The sequence below is a fragment of the Streptopelia decaocto genome (genome assembly GCF_964273445.1).
Source record: "Streptopelia decaocto genome assembly, chromosome: 11".
Classification (NCBI taxonomy): Eukaryota; Metazoa; Chordata; class Aves; order Columbiformes; family Columbidae; genus Streptopelia; species Streptopelia decaocto.
Window position 1 is genome coordinate 225,483 of NC_138666.1, and position 27,060 is coordinate 252,542.

General features: G+C 43.8%; 1 protein-coding gene across 1 annotated transcript; it reads right to left on the reverse strand.

The window, feature by feature from the left end:
- Positions 1–99: 99 nt before the first annotated feature.
- Positions 100–27,040, reverse strand: VPS35 (VPS35 retromer complex component). Its single transcript, XM_082062354.1, has 17 exons — positions 26,972–27,040; positions 18,879–18,977; positions 17,569–17,665; positions 16,618–16,741; positions 15,003–15,185; positions 14,447–14,660; positions 13,625–13,708; positions 13,048–13,157; positions 9,872–9,968; positions 9,625–9,773; positions 8,914–9,121; positions 8,245–8,400; positions 5,712–5,834; positions 4,604–4,783; positions 3,200–3,439; positions 2,295–2,438; positions 100–999 (listed from the first exon to the last, which is right to left on the reverse strand). Exons 1-17 carry the CDS (start codon positions 26,972–26,974, stop codon positions 820–822), a joined length of 2,391 nt encoding a protein of 796 aa, XP_081918480.1. The 5' UTR covers positions 26,975–27,040; the 3' UTR covers positions 100–819.
- Positions 27,041–27,060: the final 20 nt, after the last annotated feature.

Below are 27,060 nucleotides of genomic sequence, written 5' to 3' on the forward strand. Positions count from 1 at the left end.
TCTGTCCCTACAAACCACAAGTTCCTTTGCTTTTATCAGAAGGATCAGCGTTAGTCAGTGGGTTCAATAGTGGGCTCTGAAGAGACATGAAACATCAGGTGTTAATAGCAACTTTATTGTTTCACTGGTGCAAAACCATGATACTGAAGAAACTGTGTAATGCATTTTCCCCTAAATTTACAGTAAAGAAGGTTATACATATCTATATAGATTGCAATTTCTCTATTTTTATACTATTTGGAACAAAATTATCTTGATAAATATGCCCTGTGCACAGTACTGGCCCTCACTGAATGTCACAGAGCCTTAATATGCAAAATATAACTTCTGTTTTTGAACATGGTACTTTAAAACTCTCCAAACATGCATTAATATATTCTAGTTTTTAGGGAAAAATATTACACTTAGTCTTAACTTGCATTAAAAGAAAAGCGCAAGCGGAATCTGACATACAATAATCCCAAAAATCTGATGCTCCATAAGGATCAGACACAGTTTCAGATGACAGTCACTGCCAGTTTAGAACTCTAGTGCTACAGAAGCAACAGTGAACAGACAGAGGAGCAATGGGAACCAGAAGAGCCTGACATGTCACATGGATTTCAAAGCAAGTTTGGGCCATGCTGACCGATCCAACCCAGAGCTGCTGGTCCAACCTTCCCAATTTGTTAGAGTACTCAACACAAGTGTCTGAAGTGCCAGACTGAACACATAGACGTTAACGTAACTTGACATTTCTGAAAGGCACAACCTATGAATCTATCTTAAAAAAAACATACGGTATGTAAATGAAAAGAAATAAGTACAGTGTGTATCTCCCTAAAGAACAAGACCTTCATAAATTGGCCCCTCAGATTCTGGCGATTCCCTCCTCAAGCGCAAGTGCTCCAGTGTGTTGTGAAAGTGTTTGTTAATTTGTTCCGTTTCTTCAGTAGACTCAAGGTTTGGGAGATCTTCTCTTATCTTCTGTATAAGCTGATTCAAAACCTGAACTGTCACCTACAGGAGAACATAAACAGAACAGAAGTCATTAACAAGACCTCCGTATAGGTACATAGACATTAGTTTAACAGACTTGTCTGTAAACTATTGGTATCTGAACAGTTCTTAGAAATATTGGTAAGACAGCATAAAGACACACTGTTGGAGACTGCCTTCTCTTGCTCCTCACAGGACTATTCTGATAGCAGAGTTTGGGGGAAGTCCCCCAATCCCACCAAATGGCAAGATATCATTAACCTGAGGGTTAGGGTTAGGGTAACTTTTAACACAGCATTTCTCTCCAGTTTATTCAATACAAATTTAACAAGCCTTAAACAAAGCAAGCACATCATCAGGTTGCCTATGCTCTCTAAAATAATCTGTTTCTTAAGTTAGGACAGAATAAGTCAGTTACAACAGCAACTGGAAGTTGTTCCTAGTGACTGAATCGTGAGCCAGGAGAGCACGGCTGCCCACGTCCAGCACTGGGGAGCTGCAACCACCACTCCGTCCAGAGACTATTCTTGCATTTCCAAGCACTTGGCAGATGTAAAGTTTTATTTTCATCTCCATCAGACAAAGCGTCTCCTTTACTAGAGCACTACTCTAGTGGGAAGCCAGTTGAGTTCCTGGAAAGTCAGCAAATCCCTAAAAATCTCTTTAGACATTCTCTCAGAATTACAGGGTATTCATTAACGTTTGTTCTTGATCAAATGATGACACCAGGTGGGATGCTGATCTCTACTTGACCAAGCAGCTTTTTCAAACTGGACACATTTGCTAATTATCTACCAACAGAAAATGTCCAAGGTAACTGCTATCTCAGATTTCAGATGCAGAGTTTAAGACGGTACATGAGACATCACATCTGTTTTTTTGAGATCAAAGCTCACCCCAGCCATTTGTGGTCCACTCAGTGGTGATCTTGAACTGCTGGAAGAATTTTCTTTTCCTTATGTACATATTAGGTTAGGTACCTCTAAAGTTCGAATCTTACTGCTTTCTCATCTAAGTCCTAGTAAGTTTTGACCTAATAAATGTTTCAAGTATCCAAGTCTCACAATATTTAAGGTCATAACTAAACTGCAAATGTTTGATGTTTCCCCCCTTATGAAGAATGAAGCTTTATCCACAGTTTTATCAGCACATCAGGAATTGACAACTATGTTGTTATTACCAGAACTTGTGCCTCTCACGAGAGACTACAGAGCAAGCTGAAGAGACCTATGATTTGGGGTATAAGCATGAATGAAGATCTTAAAGAAATGCTCTTTAAGAAAGAGAGAGAACAGAGAGAATGCATTTCCACTCACCGCCTCATTTTCCTTTTCATAAAAATAGATGTATCTATTCAGAATTTCTATGAAAAGCTGGACTTGCAGAGAAGGGTCCATGCACTGATTTGCTATCTTCAGAGCCTTCTTGAGGCATTCCATCACTCTTTTTCCTCCATGAAGCTATAAGGAAAAACCCCAAATTTACAAGAAATAAAAGAACCTCAGGAAGCTCCAGTATCTCTTGGCTTGGCACATACATGGCATTTCCTGGTGGCCTACCACAGAAACACAAACGACACAAACTGCGCAGAGCAAGCTGGCATTGAAAGCTTACCTTTCCTGACTGCCACCAATTTTAAGTTTTGTTAAATCAAGCATAACATGAATAGTTGTTGAATGCCATCAATTATTAGACCAATGATCTCAATTTTGAAATATGTACACTGATGGATACTTTGAGAAACGGGTTTCAAACACTGCTCTTTATAATTACAACAGCTTATGGGACAAGCTCTGAAGAACACACAACTTTTTTTTTAAACCTCAACAACTTGAGTCTTTAATTTGGAAGTTTAGTAGCTCACGTGCAAACACAGCTACCATAATAAACACATGCAGAATGCAGACTGTACTTCGACAGCCAGCCTTAAACTAGTTGACACTCCAAAGCCCGCACAGTACTTCAACCCTTAAATTTGAGTTTTCTCCATTTTTGTTTCTACGCAGTTTACACTGCAGTGTGATTCAGAAGCTTCACATATTAGAATACATTCCAATCAAATCTACATCTACAGCTTCCCAGGCTCAAGTCCTGCCGGAGTCACCCTGCAATAAACAGTGACAATCACTAAATGATAGATCTACTTTAGAAGCGAGTGCCTTCAGAAGAAAGGCAGAACTACGTTCCTGAACTAGGATGTCTTCTGCTGCTTCATTCTTACCTCCTCTCCATTCTTGTCGGTATTTCGGCCAGACCAAAACAGATGGGCACAGGTGCTCACAGCCCGGCACTGGTCGGGCTTCTTCAGGAGCTTGGAGGCCGCCAGCGCACACTGAGTCCTCAGAGGCTCGTGGTTCTCCTCGCTGAAGCACTTCATCCTCTCAAACGTCCCAATTATCAAGGTGATTGCAGCCAGCTGCGCTTTCGAATCACTGATTTCATCTTCATACAGAGAGAAGGCCTAGTCAAGGGAGAAAACAAAACTCTTAATCACCACTTCAGAACACATCAGGAAAAAAACAGATCACATCTGCTAAGTGACATGGCAGTGAAGTGTCCGGTTTTATGTTTCCTAAAAGCTTCAGGCAGGAAAGAAGATCTTTCATTGAGAGCATCAAAATCAAGTTAAATCCACAGAGTGGAAGTAAGTCTTGCAAGAAATACTTAAGTGGTTATAGTAAACAAATGTGAATCTACATATAAGCTGAAGATTGAGTTCTTCCTGATTTCAAGCATCTGCTCAAATATGCAACTTCAGCAGTGGAAATAGTCCCTCAAGAGGATTTGGTTCTTTGGAACACACAAAGCAGTAGAACACAAGTTGAGTGGTAGGTCAGTGACCACAGAGGAAGCAAGAAGAGCACCTGCACTGCTGCTATATGGGTGAAGAGCCTTGACAGAACACGAGATGAACAATTGTGAACCGTATCTCTCGTAGAAGGTACGTAATTGTCATGCTGCTCTCACGTTCAGAATTGTGCTACAGCGGTAACTGATACAAGACAGTGAGGAAAGGCTGAGGTTATCAGCAACTCAGTTCTAGAACACGCATTAGTAGCAGTATTAGAGGAAAGATTAGGAAAAACCGTGCAACATGGATAACATTAAATACATTTGTTCTTCTTCCAATGGGGAGGATGGGAGGGTTTTTGTAACAAGTAAGGATAAGTCTAATTTACAGGTTTAAGTGTATTTTCTGAGTAGTTCATAACAGGTTTCAGTTTTAAATAGCAAAGCCCAGCACGGCAGTTGTGAACACAGCAAATTTTAGAGAACTTCAAAGAGTGCCTGTGGTCAGGGCAACACCAGGTAACAGGAGCTGGGCAGCAGTCCCAGCACCAGCGAAGGAGCGTTTTATGTGGAGAAAGCCACACTCCTCCAGTGAACCTACTACATGAGTAGGAGACAGCATTGCAACATACCACATGTTGTCAGACTGAGTATTCAACAGAGCTTAATCCCAGTAGCAACAGAGCTTAATACCACAGCAGCCTGGGAAGCAAGAATGAAGGAGTTCCCACCTAATAGCATTAGCTGTCATTTCAGATGCTTTAATGATCAGGAAACCTACCCAAGCCAAATTTAAGGTAGCAGAGGACAGCGGCTGTAATAGTTGGACGCTCACCTGGGACATGAATTCATAGGCCACGGTTTCATGATTCTCAAAGCCGATCTCTCCCGCAGCCAGCGCTCCTTGTAGGAAAAGACGGAGAGGCAGCTCGGCCAGTTCGGCTTTGATCAGAGCACTGATGGTCTGATGAGCAAACGAGAAGATCTTCTGACACTTCTTTTCCCATTTGTCATCCTACAGAAGTGAAACAAGTCAAAGCTTGAACAAGACTCCTGCTGTAAGGAAAATCAAATCTAAATTGTAATGAAATCTGTTAAGTGCTCCAGTCTCTTGTCTTCTGCATGCTGCTCCAGCCACTGATTTATTGCACTATTCCAGCAGTGAGTACCCTAGCCGGACTGTGTTGACCTCAGCGGGTGTTCACAAACTATTTCTTCCATGTACAAAAGGCTCATATCCATTTTTCCTACCAGCTCATAGAAACCTTTCTCAGAAGCCTACACTGAGTTGCAGTTACCACAGCTACGCTTACAACATAACTAAGCAAAAGCCCCATTAGTTAAGGGGAGAAAAATCCTATTCCATCTGCAGCATCAACGAGAAGCAGAAGAGAATTTGAAAACATTCATTTTGAGGAGTGTTTTAACAAACAGCATTTTAACTTATTTCCCCACAATATGACCCCCACAATAAGGGACAATACATATTTAAGCTGTCTCAATCAGAAAGCATTAAAGGGCCAAAATGGATCAGTGATTGGTTTAGTGTGCAATTTTGCAACTATCAGAGAAGTTAACCTGCAAAGAAGCCTTTACTTTTAGATACATTAAGATAGTAAAGCTACAGATTTAGAACTTGATGAATTTCAATATCCAGATTTAAATCAGTTTCATGCTATCACTTGCAGTGTCCTAGTTCTCTGGTCTCCACATGAAAACATATCAGTCACCTTCACGAATAAACAAACCGGCCAATTTCTGCTTCACCGATCCTCAATAGTAATTGACAAAAGTCCTCCTTAAACCAGACAGCATTCACACCTCAAGCAAAAAAAGCCCTACTATTCTCTATCAAGTCTTAACATACCAGAGACAGACAAAATGCATTTTTAAGAAAGCAAAAAAGCGGCAAGTATACCCGAGTTATCTAGAGGTCAACTCACCACTTTGGAGTTCTCTTTGTAGCGAAAAGCAAGCTGGTACGCAGCAAAAACCAAGGGTGGCAGCGTAAAACGAATACGCTGGTTCCCACCTGCACCAAAGTGTTTCCGGGCAGTGTTTAGGATCTAAAACAGAAGCACTGTAAGCTTAGAGAATTCTTGTGTTATTTGCATCTATAACTTAATCTGCACTCTATGGAACAAATGCATCAGAAAGACATGGTGTTAGCATTAGAAAAATTACAGTATTTTCAGGAGGCTACATACAAATTGCTTTACTTGAACTAAATTTGTGCAGTCTCTGTAGCTTTTTATGTGGCATCTGCCCAAACTGCAGCTGCTTAATAAGTGTTAGGCAACACTTGCACTATATTAACTGTAGATACTACTTTTGATTGTGCAGCGAGATGGAAGTTGCCTGAGCTTGCATTTAATAATGATGTGCAGTACATTCTGTCCCCAACTCAACTGAAGCTACGAGAAGTGCTGTTCTTCTTACAGTAGCCTGTAAGAAAGTAAGACATCAAGTTTCATGAAACTAACCATGCAAGTCAGTCAATAAGGCTTCTCACACTCCAGAAGACTCTAGTGCCACATTCTGGCAGTGCTCGCCACTTCCCCATCTGCAGTTTCCATTGTGCTCAGCTGCTCAGTTTTGAGCACAAGCTGCACGCACCACACAAACGTGATGCTTCTCTGTCTACTGCCCTTGTTCTAAACCTGAGGAGAGGGGCTAAAGAGTTTTACCTGTTTGTACCATTACCTTCTCCACTTTCCCTTATTCTGGTATTATTTCTGTCTATTGATACAGTTACTCATGTATTCTCATAACCAGAATTCTCAGGAACAGCAAGAACTCCAGGTTTCAGAAGATAAATCAATCTGTTCCAAGCAAGGCAAACATGACGTTTGTTGTTTCTAAGAGCCTGACTCCCTTTCAATGGGAACAAAACTCAGACATGCCATATTTTACACTAAAGCTTCTGAAAGCAAATTTCAGAAAATTTATTACAGATCAGAGCTAAAACGTGGGGGTTTTTTTTGTTAAGTGTCAGAACAAAGACGGGTAGTTCCTACAGCCAGGTATTGCCTTGCTTTCTGCTCATAGCAGTCCCATCACCACTTTGAAACAAGCACTACAAGTGAGCTCAGTGTCCAACCCTACATACATCTTTAGATTACACCTAGCATACATGTAAATAACCTGAATAAATATAAATCTGTACATATACACTGTATTAACCACTTGGGCTGGTAATGCATTAAGGTGTTTAAATGACACATTCTGTACGGAAGTGATTGAAATGGGAATTCAAAGCCAGACACTGTGAAAGAGCTGTGAAAATCCCATTGTCTCCAATTTTTTCCTGTAACACAGGAAAATTTGATAAAAATATTCATGATGCTCATCAAGAAGCTATTAAGCATTTTTACCACAAGGTGTGAAGTAGCTTACAGAATTCTAGCCAAAAGGTAATTTGACCAGCCCCATGATGGCATTTAAAGGTGGTCAATCTGATTAAAACAGAGCACTGCTGGACAAGGAAAAAGAGCCAGCGTGATGTCCACAAGTTTTGCAAAAACAGCTTCGATGTCTCTACCTATGGCAAAGTCCTTTTGGGTTAAATAAAAACCAAAAAAAACCAACCCATATAGTTCTTGAAACAATTACATTGGTCTGTTCTGACTGTTTATATGGTATAAGGACTGCAACTTAAAGCAGACTCAGCCCATGGTTCCACGTGCACAAACTGCACCAGAGCTCTGAGCAGCGCCAACTCCAGCTGCTGCACATCTGGAACAGCCTGCGGCTCCAGCTCATCTTCTGCCCGCTCCTCCAGGGGATTTTGCATAGACAGAATATCCCTCTGCCCAACATACACCTCTCAATTTAGGGAGATCATTTAACCTTGCAATAAACTAAAGGCAGAATTAGCAGATTAACATCAGAGAGCTACATAACACCTTGATGGATCAACTCAAACTGTTACAACCTACTTAATGCATGTTTCAAGGCCGTATCAAATCTGCTATGAAGGACAGACCAAGCAGAGAGGAAATAATTTGTAACCACTAAGCAGCAATATACTACATGCTATACGAAGATCCTAAACCCACACTAATTAAAATCCCTGAGGTCAAACATATTAGCTGTGTTTTCTGAGCTTTGTTGTGTATTTTGATACCAAGAGAATGCAAATGGCACACTGCTCCAAATTCCACTTGCTGCTTTTTGGATAGATGGTTATATGAAGTTGTCAATGTTATTAAGAGTTACCACAAACTAAAATAGCTGCATCCAAACTGCCACCTCATATAATGAAAAGTTTAAATCCACAAATGCTTTCAAGTCCTTGCCTGTTTTTTTCCAAATAAAAACATCTTGCACTGCCTCCAAAGGTATCATACGCAATGTTTTCTTTTTTTCTACTGAGTTTGTAGTGCCAGAGCAGTGATGCCCCAGCTACACTAAATTCTCGTACAGTAAATAATGCAGTTCAGGGAGCACGAGCAGCAGAAGCGCTGATTGCCGTACCAGATACTGTTGGTCAGGGTCATCTGAACGCAGGAGATGAATAAATCTTCCCACAAGACTCTGCTCATCAGCAAAGTCCTCAGGGTCAGGATCTTCAGCAGGCTGATCCGGTTGATCCTGGATCAGCGTAGATACCAAATTCATGATCGCATCAACCTGTCAAAGGCAAGACAACTTCTGTTCAAACAGGAGTAGTCCATACATATCAGTTGACAGCAACTGGGAGTATCTGTACAGCCATTGCTAGTGCAGACAAAGCACTAGGAAAGCCTGTTAGTTCATGATACTTTAGGATGTATTTGCCTTACTCCCTGAAGAAGGGCCCTTCTTAGCAAAAAGTGTGACAGCGTAGCAGTACAGAGGAAATTCAGATTCCAGAAGTACTATCCGGCCCTCTTTAGGTAACAAGTCTAGTTTTAAGGGGATTCAGGATCTTTGTTCAAACCCAACAGAAGCAGTCTCTAGGGTGAGCTGAGGTAGGATGTGCAAAGACAAGATATTTAAGAACACTTGCGGAACAATTACCAAGTGGGATAAAGCGTGTGCTACTAAGATGGTGAGGCAGGGGCACACCGGCCAGGAAACAAAGCAATGAAGTCACTGACTGTGTTTTCATGTCTTCAAACAGTAGTTTAAATACTTAGAATTTCAAGTTAACTTATGTCATACCTGTTCCTGGGACACAATTTCCGTGTTATAATCCAACACATTGCTAAGCACGTAACAACTCATGCTCTTCCTGGACTCATAATCGAAGTATTCAAAGAGTGGGTGGAAATGTTTTAGTTTCAGAACTGTCAGGATATTGTTGTAAGTATCAACAGGGATTTTCAGAAGTCTAGTCAGTTCCTTCGAAACAGCACTGCTTGTTGCAATACTAAAAGAAAAGATATGCAAAACCCATAATTAATCCATTGTTCACACGTACGCAAATTTGAAGTCAATATCAATTCTGATGTATACCACAACATCTAAGCAACTTGCTGCTAGGGAGATAGGAAAGTATCAAAACACGTCATATCTTGCTCTCGAGGTTGTACAGTGGAAACTGCTTGTTTGTAAGTTGTGGATGGCAAAAGCAGAGATTGTGGTTGCAAATTCAGCAAGAGCAGAACTCTAGAGCGCTGTAAGGGATGAACAGATAATAACTCCACCCAGGCTGGCACGCACATTGTGCGGCTACACAGTGCTATTTATGCACAGGTGAGCAAGACCTGATTAGTTAGTAGTTTATCATGATCCCCCATTGCTTGGCCCAAAAGCAGTAATTTCACACATCCAAAGAATGTCTCTTTGCTATCTTGCTGTATGTGGTGCCATGTAGAGGATTTGAGAGTATTCACTGCCGCTCCAGAGAAAAGGTGAGAGACATTAACTTACTGTTCCAGATTAAGTTTGTTGAATATTTCCACAGTTGTCTCCAACACCTTATCAACATAATCAACACGGTCCGGGTAGCATTTCATAGCCAAGTTAATGAGAGAAACTTGCAAAGATACCACATCCTCCGAGGGCATGTCCTGGCGAGACTGAAATTTAAGACAGCATTGAGTTGATAAAAAACCACACAACTTTGCAAAAAAAAAAAACCACACACCAAAACTGCACACAAGAATAGCCGGCATACCTGTATGACAGTAGCAACCTGCTGTGAAAAGATGTCAAACAGTTTGATATCTGCTGGGATACCAGGTCCATCTTCACGATGTGCAAATAAAGCTAACCTGGGAACAGATCAAGGAAAGCAGCCTGGTCAGCATCGTTTTTCCGCTCCTCAGAGACACACCAGAAAGAGACAGTGGCAGAAAAAGCAAGTCCTTCAGGTGTATTTGCAAGCTCTATTATAGAAGGAAATTAACGGATGTCAGAAGCCTTAAAAGCAACTGAGCTTGGTAAATATCAGTCCTGGAAATGAGTGCTGACAGAGATGGCAAGGTGAAGAAAGAGCAAGAAGGGCATTTCCTAATCCACGTTCTTCACCCAGCAGCAAGTGTTCTGCTCTCTCCAGCAGATAAAGAGGTGCAGAGCAGACTGATGGAAGAGCAAATATCTTGCATCCATTCAGTGATCTTACTGCAGTTAGACATCAAGTAGCATTCTCCACAGAACAGTGTCCAGAGGAAAAACAGAAGAATTATGCTGACTTAACTATGCTTTGTCTCCAAACAAAGAGAGATCAACGTATTTGGGACTCCCGCTGTTCGCAAAAAGCAAAGTAAATTTTAAATGGAAAAGAATACCTTTTTGGGGGGGAAAAAAAAAGGCAAGAGATTGCTATCCAGCAAGCATCTCAAAGACATTGCAGAACTACGTTTCTCTACAACAGGAGAAAGTCAGACCAACTCCCACTTCTGCAGAAAGCTGACACACCTAAGAATCACTATAGGAAGCTCAGCATTGCTACCTTTGCTTTCTAATAGTTAAGAGATTATTCTAGTCTGAATTAGATAAAGACCTACAAAAATATTTAGTAAAAGGCACCTGATTAACATTTTTGAAGTTATTTCTTACAGGGTTTCTACACTTTGATTCTGAATCAACTTTGAGTCTAAACCAAAGAAGGTAAGAAAAGGTTGAGGTGCCAAAAAACTTCACCGCCAGACAAAACAGACATTGAACTACTCTTAGATTTCCTCAGGGTGGTAACAAGCAGACTTTCTAAAGCCAGGAACAATCACTCACAGGGACAAGGCAGCTTTTCCTGGCAGCAGCTCAGAGGATAAGGCAGCATGCGACAAAGTCTGATCAAGTTGCAGGCAGATGGCAGCATAATTAAAAGCTATGAACGGTTTAGTAAGTCAGGAAAGATCCTAAACCAGTAAGACTATTTGCAGGAAGATTCCTGCAGCAGCAAAGACTCAGGGGAACTGGGACTAAAGCTACACAAGCTCCCTCAGCAGTCACAGATGTTCAGTGTCAGTTATCCCCTGCAAGCTGAAATAAAGATGAAAAATGCAACAAGCACTATCTGTATGACACAGACTTGTGTGTTGATTACACAATACTGAAACACATAACCCATTTCCCCAAAAATAAGACATGGTCTTATACAATTTTTCTCCAAAAGATGTATGTATAGCTGCCTGGACACAATTTAAATTGACTTTTTAATGAACTGTAACTAGGGCTTGCTTTTGGAGTAGGGCTTACATTTCGAGCATCCTCAAAAACCTTGAAAAATCATGCTAGGGATTATTTTTGGGGTAGGTCTTATTTTCAGGGAAACAGAGTAACATACAACTGCTTCCAACAACTCCAAGGCAAACACCAGAGCAACATCTACCCTACCTGTGTGGATTCCAAGAACCGATCCACTGATATCCTCCAACACTTGCAGTAATATTACAGTCAAAACCACAAATTGCCATCCTCCAAAGAAGAGAATCATCGCACCGCCACCTCTTTCCCCTTGTGCTCCAGCCAAACGGGAAGGCTCTGGGAGACACTGGTAGCGGCCCAAGGAACCGCAGCAACGTCAGTCGCTGGCTGTTGTAGCAGTAAAACCAGCAAACTTACTGTGCAGGTAGTGCCAAAGGTGGTTTAAGTCCTCTAATCAGACAGGATCACAAAAGCTACACAAGGAAAGCCTTCTTGCAATAATTACATCACTACACACTGACGTAAGAACCCAGCAAAAGACCCTGTGACCTCTATTGAAATAGTCCCAAGGTAGACAGTTTCGGAAATTAGATTATTATTGCAAATGCATCTTGGGATCTTTTAATTTATTTTTTTAGCTAACAAAATTATGAAAAATCTCATCCAAGGCAGGAAGTTATGGGAAACCAATGAATTTCTGTGAACACTTCTGGATGAAGACAGAGCTGCTTTCCTGCCAAATTCATAATACTGGAAGATACTCCAACAAGACACATGATCTGAACCAAGAGATCTGCTGTAACCTGGAGAAAACAAACTACGGCTTTGCTAAGTAAAAAATTCAAGATCCTAAGTTATAGCAGTCATGGATAATGCACGTGCTCCTTCTCCAGGCATTAGAGAAGATAAAGAAACAGCCACAACAACTCCACTCATGGCTGAATGCCAGTGGGATCCAGGGTCCTGAAGGTAACTGGAGTCCGTGCACTGGTGCATGAAGCAGCCGTGCAAAGGAACACATTTGTGCACAAATGCAAGGACAAGGCTCTGAGGCTCAGAAGCCAGGTGACTGCACCGCCTCTGTGCAGCGAGGAACTACAGGTACTCACCGATAATCTGTCTTGTTCCCTTTCAGCATACAAATCAAAACTCCCGTTTCAGTTTCTCCCATGTTTTCATTCCCTGCAAGCAACTTTAAGCAGCAGGAAAAACACACTTTAGCGAGAACACGCAGGAAGCTAGTGAGAAACTAAAAATCAAGAAGGTAGTTCCATCTCCTACTAGCTCCTTTCTGAAGATGCACATTCTCTGATCAAAACTGCACAGTAAAGTATCCTTGATATATGATGAGCCATTAGTATCTTCAAGTGCTCAAGAGTGGCCTGTGACCGATATGGCTGTCAGCGCAGAAACGTGAAGTTGGTCAACACTAAATGGCTTGTTTCCTGGCTTAATCTGTTCACAAGTTTGAATTGGTCCTTAGCACAGGTTTCATTGGAAGCTGTAAAGGCAGAGTCCACAGAGCAGAAGCTATAGAAATAATATTCTTCACAGCCTTAATTACAGCTGATACAGAGACATGGAAACAGTGAAGTTAAATGATAATGAAAAACTGAAAGCTTTCCAATGCTAGAAGAATTATCATCTGCTTGTGCACAACACAAACTTAACTTTGAGCCAATTTCCACCCCCTTGGTCACTCACCTGTCAATTAAAGCAATAATTATATTTTTCACATTCACATTTTGGTGTAGTTCAGCACAGGCTCTGAGAAATGGGTTCAGGGTTTGGAGGTGAAATTCATCTGGGAAAACCTGAAGTTTTAGATCAATAGTCATCAAGTTATAAATGGAATTTGCCCATTGTTACACAGCAGTAAAAATTCGACAGAGTCATTCTAAAGCAGCCCGTATTTACCATGCGGCTGTCTGGTCTACAAATGCTTTAGGGTTCCCCAAGCTGCCCCTGACTGGGTAAATGCATGAAGCAAGAGATGCAAGACAAACAGTAGCTCAAGGGCCAAGCTCTCCATCACAATTAATCCTGCAGGCACTGCTGCTCAGATGCTTACAAGCTTCTGCAACAGAAGGAGCACAAAACGGATTCGTCTCCACTTTGCCCATCTGCTAAAAAACAACATGGGACAAGTCACTGTGGAAGAGTCCCAGTGATGAAGTTTTCCAGTTCATGAGGAAGAGGTGAAATTAGCCTGAATCTGACTAAAAGTATAGGAGCAAGTGTCCCCGCGTCCCATCTCTGCAGCTGAACTGAAGCCACTCACCTGGATGATGCACTCCATGAGATACTCCTGAGCTAAAGCATCTCTGCAGTTTACAACTTGCTCCAGTATTCCAGGCAGAACAATCTGGAACAGGAAAAAGAGTCTTGCAGTGATTTTACCGTTACTTTCTAAGTTTATATTCAGACATATGCATTTAATCCAAACAGAGTAGTATTTCTAAGATCTTTCAGCTTATTCTTTACATGAAGTCTTTCTTATCAGAACTTCCAGTTTTCAGCAGTTCCATCCTCGAGAGAAAAAAAAAAAAATCTGCTGGTCTCCGACATCTGTCCCTTTCATACACTCTACAACCTGCAAGCTTTGCTTTGCTAAGTCAGTGCTACCAGCTTTGCTGCCACACACTACTACTCAGGGTCTCAACAGTACCACTCAAAACAGTTTTCAGCAGCCATATGGTAGAACTTACAAGGGACAGGATTTAAATAACATCATTTGCTTGACTGTCATTTCGCTTTGGGAAGCACAGCTTCATTTAACAGAACACTGTATGTGTAGACATCCCTTAAACCAACTCATTATTCTATACATAAAATGAGAATCAAGAAGGAAAGTCTTCAAATTTCCTGTCAACATTACAGATGAGATTAGAGGAAAAATGCATGAGCCAGGTCCTTAGTCCTGAAACACATGACACAGCTTCACCAGCATTCAGAAGTTCTCCTCAAGTGGAGAGCTCTGGAACCACCAGGGTTATTGAGCTTTTAGAACAGCTGTAACACTTCAAGCTGCTCATCTAAAAGTCCCAACAGGTTTCATTTGGAAAAAGTAACAGGAGTCAGAAAGGATGGACAGACATCCCACCTGCTTGTACCGCTCCACGTTAACTCCTTCCAGCTGACTGAGGCGAACTAGGTTTGTTCCTACGAGGATTCTCAGCTCCTGCCTTTCTCGCTCCCTTTTCTCTCTGTCCCGACTGTGGCCCTGGTGTTGCATTCGCACCCAAAGTTTGTTCATCTCAGCAAAGTTCAGCAGCACAAAATCCATCGAATCGCTGATGTCTCCAGTGGTTTCTTCACTGCAATGGAGAACAGGTTAGGAACAGGAAAAGCTTGTCAGAGGTATTCACGCTTCCAGTCACCCATGAACATGCAATTTTTAAGACAGCAGGAGGGTGGGGAAGCGTGTGGTGGGATAGCTGGGTTTGCAAGAAAGGTTTCTGTCCTCATTTATAAGGAATCTTAGTTATGGTAGGGAATTCTTAAAGTTAACGGACAAAACACCTGTCAAGTCTACAGAGTTCAAATCTACAGAGTTTTAATGTATCTACTTCTCTCAAACATGAATAAAGTCATACAGAAAATTCAAATATGTCCTGTTAAAAACAATTTTTTTAAAAGCTATTGCCCATTTATCTTACTCTGCTTGCTCGCCTTCATCTGGTAAGATATTCCTGGTACACTGCAGGAGATAGTTTCTAAGAAAGAGGCCTCTAAGAGGATGCTGTACTCCACGGCACATCTCCACCAGGTCCTTCAAAATATCTTTCCTGGACTGTGGAAATGACTTCACATAGACAACACCTACTGTTATCAGGAGATACCTGAAAAAGGCACAGGATCAAACAATAAAGTGTAAAGTAGCGACACCACACTTAAAGACAGCAGTTCCTTTCTTCCATCCTGACAACATTACTAAAGCACAGAAGTAAAATATCATCTAGGTCCCATAATTTTGGATATTTAGTCAGCTTTCAACTCCTTTTCTCCTCTGCTACAGAGCACAGCAAGTCTGAGCAGCCACCCAACCTCATTACGCTACTTTATACAAAGAGTGTGTAAATGCGTCAAGTTCCGAATGCTCTCAGACCAGCTTGGCTATATTGCCAAGACTCCACTAAGCTGGAAACCAGCTCTGGTATATATAGATAAGGAACCTATTCTGGTGAAGCAGTTAAGCCTCTTTCACGCGGTGGTCCAGCAGGACAGATCTTATGCCCTTGGAAATTCCCAGGTCTGTACTCGTTCCTTTAGCATCTCTTTATTAAGCAACAGGCAGGAGGAACACACAAGGTGCAAAGGACTGGTGCTCCAGTATACCTGGGCTCTCTTTCAGCTTCAAAGAAAAAACAGAAAATACTCAGAACCTTCACATATTTGGTTTAGAGGCCTCAGCCCTACCTACATGCTTCTCTGCTTCATGAACGGGTGCATACAGAACTGCCAGGGCAGCACCAGAGGTGTTCATCGGGGAGAACCAAAATCTGCTCCAAGCAGACAGAAAGCCAACTGAAATGCTTATGCAAAGGGGCAAAGCCATTGTAGCATTCATTAGCAAAACCCCAGAACTGCGTGAGGATGCAGCCTGGTGTCTCCAAAGCCTCTTCCTGGCATGAACTTAAGTTCAGGAACTAAAAACTGCAGTACCAAGCAAAATTTGAGTCCCAAGGCTGAACAGCTAGAAGATCTACTCCAGCCTAACAGTCACATATACAAAGATAAGCTTTGCAGTATCATCTCTAGCATGCTAACACATAGCAAAAAACCCAACATATTCAGAAACACAAAGCTTTTAAGAATTAAGTTACAGAAATTTTTGGCTTCCTTCTCTCACGCTTCTTACTCTCCAAAGAGACAGATGCTTATAAAGCACCTATGGTGCGTGAGGATCTAAGCTCTAGATCCTCAGGTACAAATTAGTTAATAAATCGCCAATCAGAGTGTGGTACTTGGTTAACGCTCCCCTGACCAGCTCTCTACCCAAAAGATGACTTTATTCCAGATCAAAGAGCTTCTGTCTTGGTCATGTGCAAACCCAACACATTGGCAGGAAGACCTGACCTCTGCAGCTGCACCCTTGGCATACATCTCAAAAGCCTCATAGCAATCCACTCTTCAGATACGCAGAAATAACGTTCACTGCAAACTGAATTCTTGCGTCAAGCAATCATTAGCTGAACCCAAAGCCTGACCACTATTCAGCATTAAAAAACCCAAAACACACCCCACACCAAAGCCTAACATATAGACACTTACAGTCTTGGAATAATATTTCCAGCATACTGTACTAGCTCGTAAAGGTCTGCCACTTTCCTTCCTTTGGCAAATTCATCTGTCAGGTAGACTTCCAAGTAGTGTAGCTCATCAGAAATTGCCATGTCTTTTGGTCCGAGTTAAGGATTTTAAGTTAGATTGTCTACAACAGATTGACAGTCATTTGCTCCTTCGCACCAAGGAAGAAAGACACTGTACCAAATGCAATCATGCCCAAGTAGGCAGTACTTCTGAAACAATAAACACTACTGGGATAAATATGCAAAATTAATCCCAAGCATTCAACTGTCATTTTTTAGCATATTAGGAAAAGGAGAGAGAGGGGAAAAAAACAAACAAACAAAAAAAAACCACCACCACACACCTAAATCAAAATGGCAAGCAAATCAATGTGACTGAACAGGGTATTTGAAATTAAGCCATACTATGTGCCACAAAAGAATATAATGCACACACAGAGAAAGTAGTATGTGAATATATTCACATTTACTCCCAAATCTCATGAAAAGCCTTGCCTTCTTCAGATACCTCAGTATGCACAAGTAAATACATCAAGCCACTGACTTATGGTCAGAAGCCAAGGTAATAACGAATGGCAAAAAATAACTTGGTTTTACAGATTTTGGGTTAACATACTGCAAGCATAACTTTTACAGAGCTGGTATTTTTACAGAACTAGACTTCTGTAAGCTCACAAAGGAAGATATGAAAGACATTAAAGACCTGCTTTAAACCAAAGGGAAAAGATGAACTTAGTGACCAAATAAATGTATATTCTCCTACAATATATCCAGATAACTAAGTAACAAGGAGAAAAGTGCTAGTTAATACCTGAGACTGACAAGACGTCATTGTACCAAAAAAAAAAAAAGGAGATGAGCGTTTCATTCCAAATTCAACATTTCAACCATTCACTTTCTCTTCAAAGGATACAGAGCTCATAATAGCTCTTTGGAGATAACATAGAAGTCCGCAGCTCACCAAGCATGTTGGAAGCATGTTTCAGAGCATCCATGAGCTTGTTTTTGTCCTTTAGAGGAAGAAAAATATAATAGCTTGTAAGAAATAATACTAGGCAACTACAGTATTTTAGAAAGCTACACTTTCAGTTTTCTAAAAAAGCATGCAAATGTGTGAACAATCTAATTAAACCAAGTGAATTAGTATGTAGCTTTTGCTACGTTGCCCATCCTAGGAAAGTGGAACATTATACCTGAAGGTTGTAAGAAGGCTTATCTTAATACAGAGCTACAGTAATAATATGTAACGCTAATGGTACAAAACACTAAAAGGAAATTTTGCTTTTGCAGAAATGCCCACCCATCACTCGGATTCTATCTATCAAACAAAACAGAGCTGGTTTCACTCCCCCTTCCCCATCTGATCCGTTGTTTTGCTCAGAAATCTGACAGACAGAGGATCCGCGCAGCCAGCGGAACCCTCTGAGAACCAGACTCCTCTTCCCACCCAAGAGCAACACCTCACCAAGACACACTGTTTATTGGGCTGCATGTAGAGTTACAATGCATATGACCAATGGTCGGGATACAAGACAAAATGCTAATTTACCACCTGTTCAACACATCATAAGAAGCAGCATTAAGTTTTAGGGAAGAACAGAAGGAATTGTTGGGGTCACCCACTCAGTCACAGAGAGCAGTGAAAAGCACAGCTGCAGCTACTTCAAAGATTTCCAAAGCATTCCACAGAGTATCCAACTGGGAAAGGTGTTGCCTTTCTTGCTACTATCATGTAGCTGCAAACAAAGTTAGCTTGGCTAGCCACTTGAAAATAGATGGGAATATTTAAATTTTCATTGCAACTTTAAGCAGTTTCTCCAAATAAAAATACATTACAATTTCAAGAGTTCAAGATCTCAGTACAAGCCTAGTCACAACAGAATTCATGCATCAGTCTACGATTAATCCCTACAAAATTTATCCTGATGTCAAGTGGTGGGCTTGTTCTCAGCTTAGGCATATTTAAATGCAAGCACATAAATTATAAAGGTGCATCTTTATAATTTATCTTGTCAAATGTTGGAGCAAAATCAAGAAAGTACGTTCAAAGAATACTCGAGGCTCGTTCTCATTGAGCAGCCGCCTCAGTTAGTTAGTAAGCCTCTGCCACAAGGATACATAAAGGGTTAAGTTTCCCCACAGCACTAGAGATTAGTATTGATTTGCTGTTTTACTCCCAGCAGACAGGAAGCTTCGCTGCATTTTAACAAGTCGCATTCTTACCAAGCATCTCTTCATCTGGAAAGACTGCACCTTCACAGCCTGAATGGCTTCGTCCAGGAGCTTCTCCTGTTCATCCTGAGGAGATTGCTGTGTTGTTGGCTGGAAGAAAAAGCAGAACGCCATGATTATGATGAAGCTGTTTACAACTTGATTCAAACTGGGTTCCCACCGTTTAGAACACAGTGCAGTGTGACCCCTCACAAGCTGACACAGAAATAGCTGTGGGATGTGTAAGGCAGACAGTTCCCAGCACTCCGCTCAAAGCTGAGGGCAGGGCGGACAGAGGCTGTGTGGAGCCTCTGAGCACCATTGCTTCATGGAACGCAAAGCCATGGGGACAGAACAGTGTCAACTTTTGCCATTTAATATTTACAGGTCAAGAATCCAGTGTAAGTAACTGGCAAGAAAAAGCTTCAAGAGAACACAGACAGCACCGTGGTGAGAGGAAGTATCGTTACACCTTTCCAGGGAGCTTCAGAGCAATGCCCAGAGCACATGCTCTCCTGTCCTCACAAGTTCTTATTAGCTGCTACCTGAGCCAACAACAAGGACAAGTTTCAGACAAGCAAAGGATAGAGCACAGTGCTTTCCAGAAGGTAGAAGCAACTTGCAGAAGAGAAAAACTGAAGAGAAGCAACAACTCTCCATGTCCTCTGCTTGTCCCAGTGGCCCTCTTTCTCTCTCCTCAAAGAGGCACATTCTCAACTAAACTTTCAACATCCTTCACCTTTCCTTATAATATTAATTAAATCCGTTGCTTACAGCCTTAGATCCCCCAACGCTGCTATAACAGACCTTCTCCTACTGCAGCTGCTCCCTGCCCTCCACCAGATCAATGAATTAGTTTCTATGAGCACCTCTGTCACCCCCTGGGATGTCCCAATGTCCTTACCCAGACCCCAGTGGCCACCAGTCTCCTCCTCACAACCACACAGCACCAGCCACCTATAGTTCAGGCCCAGACTCCAGCCCCTCGCCAGAGCCTCCCAGCCTCTCCCAACCTTGCTGTTTGCTTTCAGATGGCCTTTCTGAAATATTGACAAAGCATTGATCTTGTGTCCCAATTACATCTTCTCTAGTCTTGACAAATCCCACATACACAGTGATTCGCGCAGCAGGTTCTCTGAGCCTGCAGCTTCAGTAAATTCTCAACTATTTACACATGTTCAGTTTGTCCAGAAGGTGTGTGGTCTCCTTAACTAAATCTGAGCAATGAGCTAGCACGCCATGAATTACACCATCCTAGTGCTCCTAGAAACCACATCTTCACCAGCTCCTCCCACACACCCCACGTTGGAGTGTCCACAAGCATCTTTTGAGGACTGAGATTAAAATGGAGGTCTGATTAAAAGAGAGAGGTTTTAGTGTAACAGCAACTTAATGGTTATAGAGCGCTGTAGCCTTGGCACACCCTGTTTTGTCCCACCAGTAATTGGGTTCTTGTTCTGTAATGGGAACCTCCCTAATGAGAGTCACTAACAAGTATCTCCCCCTTGCCCTTCCCACTGTCCCTTTCCACATACAGAAAACAGACTGTGCTCTGCAATACTGTTCTTGCCTTGATCTCACCCAAACAAGCAGTGAAACTGCCCTTGAAGGCTTGAATCACACAGCTAGACAAAACCAAGGCTGACCTGATCGAACACTGGTGATAATCCTGCTTCAAGCAGGAGGTTATATGAGACAAAGTTTCCTTCCAACCAACTTCTGCAACTGAATGTGCCTCAGTAATATTCAAACCATGCGAAACAACTAATCAACCGGTTTATTTAGTCAACAGAAAAAAAAACACCTCTGCTAATTAGAGCGACTGCAACTCTTACAAAGCTCTCTCAATAATCACATAAAGTGCACGTCTTCCAAAAAACTATTTCAGCATAAGGCAAATGCAGTAGCCATGACTAACCGACCCTCTTTCCCAGGCAATTCAATAGCTACTAACCCTAGAAAACCTCCAGTTGCGAAGCAAACACATTTCACCAGCAGAACTTTGCTGTAATTGCTAAGCTTTACTTATTCCATAACAGATTGGACTTTCAAGGAACAGAAAAAACCCAGAATCACAGAATGTGAGGGACTGGAAGAGATCTCAAAAGCTCATCCAGTGCAATCCCCCCATGGAGCAGGAACACCCAGATGAGGTTACACAGGAAGGTGTCCAGGCGGGTTGGAATGTCTGCACAGAAGGAGACTCCACAACCCCCCTGGGCAGCCTGGGCCAGGCTCTGCCACCCTCACCCCAACAAGTTGCTTCTCCTCTTTCAGTGGAACCTCCTGTGTTCCAGTTTGCACCCATTGCCCCTTGTCCTGTCCCTGGTTGTCACCAGAAGAGCCTGGCTCCATCCTCCTGACACTGCCCCTTTCCATCTTGATCCCCAGGAATGAGTCCCCCCTCAGTGTCCTCTTGTCCAGCTCCAGAGCCCCAGCTCCCTCAGCCTTTCCTCACACGGGAGATGCTCCACTCCCTCCAGCATCTTGGTGGCTGCGCTGGACTCTCTGCAGCAGTTCCCTGTCCTGCTGGAGCTGAGGGGCCACAGCTGGACACAATATTCCAGGTGTGGTCTCCCCAGGGCAGAGCAGAGGGGCAGGAGAACCTCTCTGACCTACTGACCACCCCCTTCTAACCCACCCCAGGTCCCATTGGCTTCCTGGCCACAAGGGCCCAGTGCTGGCTCATGGTCACCCTGCTGTCCCCAGGACCCCCAGGTCCCTTTCCCCTACGCTGCTCTCTAATAGGTCATTCCCCAATTTATACTGGAACCTGGGGCTGTTCCTGCCCAGATGCAAGACTCTACACTTGCCCTTGTTATATTTCATTAAATTTTTCCCGCCCAGCTCTCCAGCCTGTCTGGGTCTCTGATGGCAGCACAGTTTCCAGTGTCAGCCACTCCTCCCAGCTTGGTGTCATCAGCAAACCTGCTGACAGTCACTCTATTCCCTCATCCAAATCATTGATGAATATATTGAATAACACCGGCCCCAGCACTGCCCCCTGAGGCTCTGCACTGGATACAGGATCAACTGGACTCTGCCCCATTGACCACCACTCTCTGGCTTCTCTCCTTAAGCCAGTTCACCTCACTACCCGATCATGCAGACCGCACTCCCTCAGTTTAGCTGTGAGGATGCTGTGGAGACTGTGTCAAATGCCTCACTCAAGTCAAGGTACACCACGTCCACCGCTCTGCCATCATCCATCCATCTTGTTATGTCCGCATAAAAGTCAATGAGGTTGGTCAAGCACGACTTCCCCTTGGTGAAGCCGTGTTGAGTGCCCCTAATGACCCTCTTATCCCTGATATGCCTTGAGATGGCACCAAGGATAAGTTGTTCCATCAGCTTCCCAGGGATGGAGGTGAGGCTGACCGGTCTATAGTTACCTGGGTCCTCCTTCTTGCCCTTTTTGAAGACTGGAGTGACATTTGCTTTCCTCCAGTCCTCAGGCACCTCTCCCGTTTCCCAAGACTTGGCAAAGATGGAGAGTGGTCCAGCAATGACTCCAGCCAGCTCCCTCAGCACCCGTGGGTGCATCCCATCTGGACCCATGGATGTCCAGATTGCCCAACTGCTCCCTAGCCCAGTCCTCATCAACCCACGCATCTCCTCCATTGTCCTGCCCTCCTCTGGGGCCTCAGCGCTGCGGAGCTCCTCAGGACAGCCTCCGGCAGAGCAGACAGAGACAAAGAACATTCAGTAACTCTGCCTTCTCTGTATCTTCTGTCACCAGGGAACACAACTCATTCATCAGTGGGCCTACGTTGCCTCCGGTGTTAGTTTTATCTGACACGTATTTGAAAAACCTCTTTCTGTTGTCCTTGACCCCTCGTGCCAGCTTTAATTCTAAGGAGGCCTTAGCTTTCCTAGTTGCCTCCCTACACCCTCTGACAACAGCCTTATATTCTCCCCAAGTGGCCAGCCCCTCCTTCCATGATCTGTAAACTTCCACTTGAGCACACCCAGCAGTTCCCTGTTTAACCACGCAGGTCTCCTGGCTCCCTTCCTTGACTTCCTGTGTGTCAGGATGCTCTGATCTTGAGCATGGAAGCAGCAGTCCCTGAACACTGACCAACTATCTTGGGCCCCTTTACCTTGAAGCCACCTTACCCATGGGATTTCCCCCAGCAATTGTTTGAAAGGGCCAAAGTTTGCCCTGCTGAAGTCCATGGTTGCAATTCTGCTTGCTATTCTTTTTCTGCCACACAAGATCCTGAACTCCACCATCTCATGGTCACTGCAACCAAGGCAGCCCTCAACCTTTACTGCTTCAACCAGAGCCTCCTTGTCAGTGAGGGTGAGGTCCAGCAGCGCACCTCTTCTAGTCGGCTCCTCCACCCTTTGCATCAGAAAGTTCTCGTCAAGGCACTGGAGGAACCTCCTAGACTGTGGCTGGCTGGCTGAATAGTCCTTCCAGCAAACATCAGGGAAGTTACAAGTCAAATTCCATTCATATCTGTTCTGATTGAAGACTGAGAAGGTGGATGGTCTAAAAGATGCCTTTACTACAAGGCGGCTGCACTTCATGTCTACAGAAAAGAATCTCAGCACGAGAGTCACCCAGGTAACCCACCCTGACAGTCACGCACGTGATAGGAGCAACCTGAGGTGTTTATAGCAGCTTTACCCCTGCACGAAGAGAAAATATCTTAACAGCAGCACCACCAAACCAGTTCCAACTCCTTCTTACTTTTCAGTTTCAAAGTCTGAATTTTTATCAGTTTGCCCTTTTCTATGTCAGAAAGCAAGCTGCTTCCAGCTTCACAACCATAGAGGTTTCCACGCACAGCCTGGTTATTATCAAGATCACATTAAGATACACGTATCCTGATACATACGGCTGAAGTTTGAGGAACTTGAAGAGAATATACAGCAAAAGCCTCCAGTGCCAGTTAGCAGGGCACACACCAAACTAGAAACCAGTTCTCCTGTCAAATATAATGTTGAATAAAGCTGTGCATGCTCCATACCTTCCACTTCAAATTAGGAATCTAATGCAAGATGGTATTTTCAAGTGTTATTTTATCAAAAAAATGCAACTGTGCTGTAGAGTCCTCTGCCAGTCTGTAAACAAGAATCCTGAACACAGGCTTCTGAAGTGGAAGATAGTTTGACACTGGAAGAAAGCAGTGGCACATAATCCTGGCACAGACCATCCTGCCTTCTCCACAGCACACACAACAGGTATAAACTCCTGCATCAAGCCAAGACAAGCAATTTATAGCAATTGTGCAGCCATTCAGACTTCAGCAATGCCTAAGCTTTAGCTCCATCAGATACGCTGCAAATGTTGAAGACAAAAGGAGAGTTAATGTGCACAGTTATCTGCTTTACTTGTTCCCTAACCCTTTTTTCCTCTGAAGCCACAAGGAAGCAGGTGAGCAAGGACAGACCTGCCCCTTTCAGCAGCGCTATCGGGTTCAGTGCAAGACACCAGAGCCTTTTTCTGGCTTCAGAGCAAAGACTACCGCAAGTTACCACATGCAAGTCACGGAAGCAACAATCAGCTGAACTCAGCAGGGGAGCGAGGAGAGCTGGCTTTTGGCGTGGGTTTTCTCGTGTGTGGATTTTTATTTCTTGGGGTTTTTTTTCTTTGTCTTGTTTTTAAATGAAGGCTAGCGAACTGTAAGATGTCTTGGAAAAGAAGTTTTTTTTAATCCTAAACTAGGTTGGAAGAAGTTTACTGCCCAGCTGATCAGAGTGGGTAATACAAGTTATCCTGCAGATAACAATCACAAAAGTGTATTATCACAGCAACAGACACTACTCTGGATCATGCCTATCCTCATACCAGCAACTATTCTTGAACATACAAAGTAAACATTATACCTACTGGGCACGACTTACTTATTTTCCAACACTCATCTCCACAGGAAGATTTCATAAGATTCAGACTTAGATTCCCACCTGAGATTCAGCCACACTCTGGAGACAGTTATTTTGGGTAAATGTGTTTACTAGTTAAGATGCTCATTCGACTTGAACACCTGGTAAACTGCAGTACTCAGGAGACAGCGTGACAGAGTACTGAAACACAGCAGGATTCAAGGCAAGCATGTAGAGCCTACCAAATGGCTTTATTTTGGCGATACAGGTAACTCAAACTGGGTGCAGAGTAGAAGGCCTTGCTTCCGTTCCATTCTAAAATACATTTTCTTCTAATCTCCGAGTACTTTTCTCTAGATAACCAATGTGCTTACGCCTATTCCAGATATTACTTTTCCTTCTGTTTGCTTCCATGGTTGTGTTTAGTACCACAATGAATGAGATTTACCCAAGGAGGTTTTTCTGCACCCTCTCAGTTGGATTTTATTAGGATTACACACCAACCAGTCATCACTGAGACACTTCAAAAGAAAGATGGGTCAGCTACAGAAGAAGCATAGATTAGGCCTGGCTGCACACAAGGCTCTGCTGGAAAAGTCATCAAGCTGCTCAGAATTAACAAAAAATGCGTTTTGTAACATATAGGAAGCATTACTCTGCAATACTAAAGACAACCCTAGAAATTCTATCATATCTCACAGTATAGGAGCTCACAGATGAACAAGAGAGAAGAAAACATCCATCACATGTTTAAACTGGTACTTACTGCCACAGGAAACCACAAAACATTAACGAGAATTAAGGAGCTGGACTTTTTATTCAGGGGATGATCAAGAACAGCCCAAGTCCTCTTAAAATCAGTCTTGTTAAAGGTACCCGAACATTCAGCTTCAAGGTCTAAACCAAGTTTGACCATAGGAAATGGCAGTGGAACCTAATTTGGTAGAGAGGATTATTCTATATTTAATACCCTTATTTTTTCTGAATTACCTAGTATCAGTTCCTATTGAAGTGACAGGCAGAGGAAAGTTGTGTCATTCTTCAGCAAATTATTACCACAAAGTATTTATGTGGGGGGCAGAGACTGCCATCTAGGTAGACAGAGCATTTCTCATCACCCAATTAAGTATTTTCCATTCATCTTTCAAATAACCGCACAGGTTTTGCTCCGGTCTCCCCCCAAGAAGGGACAGTATCACACTTACATCAACATACACACAACTTTAAAAAAAAAGCCTAGGAACTGTGCAATCCCTGCTTTATAAAGCATTTGGTTAGGTTTTGTGTCGCTGTCTAGACACTGTTAGCGCTGTTTGACCTCCACACTTGGGCTGATCACGTGCTGTGATCATCATAAGAAGCGCTGCTTAAAATTTTATCAAATATTAAATACCACAAGACACACTAAACAGGTACACTTTTCGGTTTTACTAGGAAACTTGATTGTTCCCTTATTTTTGTCAAAAATTGAAAAGCATTTCTCAATAGGAGCTATTTCCATACTAACATTTCAGGATTGCTTGTCTCATAAACACCAACATTTGTTACAACACAGCTCTGTTGAGCCAGGCCTACCAGTGCTAAACCACCATCTTTGCAGAGGGGACGGGAGGTTCACCAGGTCAGTCTGAAAGGGCAGCTCGGGACCGTCAGGAACAGCAGGGCCACGGGGACAGGAGCACAGAGACACGGCTGCAAGTGCCACCAACCCGGGGCTGGGCAGGAGCGGCAGCTCAAGTGCTGCACGCTCTGACTGCAAGAGCGGCAGCGCTTCCCCGGTTAAAGCACCGACCAGCAAACGGTGCGGCCCGGCGAAGCGCTGACCCGCCCGGCCCGGCCGCGGAAACGGAACCGCGGGCACGGCGGGCCCGGCCCGGGCGACGGCCTGCGGGCCCGGCTCCAGCCCCCGGCCCGGCTCCAGCCCCCGGCCCGGCTCCAGCCCCCGGCCCGGCTCCAGCCCCCGGCCCGGCTCCAGCCCCCGGCCCGGCTCCAGCCCCCGGCCCGGCTCCAGCCCCCGGCCCTCCGCGCTCCCGCTCAGCCACTGACACCGCTCCCGAGCGGGAGCGCCCAGGCCTGGCCCGGCCCTACCCGGCCCCTCGGCCACCGGCTGCGCGGGCCGGACCCCTCCCACCTGCACACACGGCAGCGGCCAGGCCGAGGCGGGCACCGGCTCCCAGGAGCGGCGGCCACCGCCAGCCCCGACGCCAGCCCCGACGCCAGCCCCGACGCCAGCCCCGACGCCAGCCCCGACGCCAGCCCCACCGCTTCCTCACCATGGCCGCGCCGCCTCAGGCTGCCCCCACCAGCAACTCCCCACAGCGCCGCGCACAGTCATGTGACTGCGCCCCCTCACCCCGCCTCA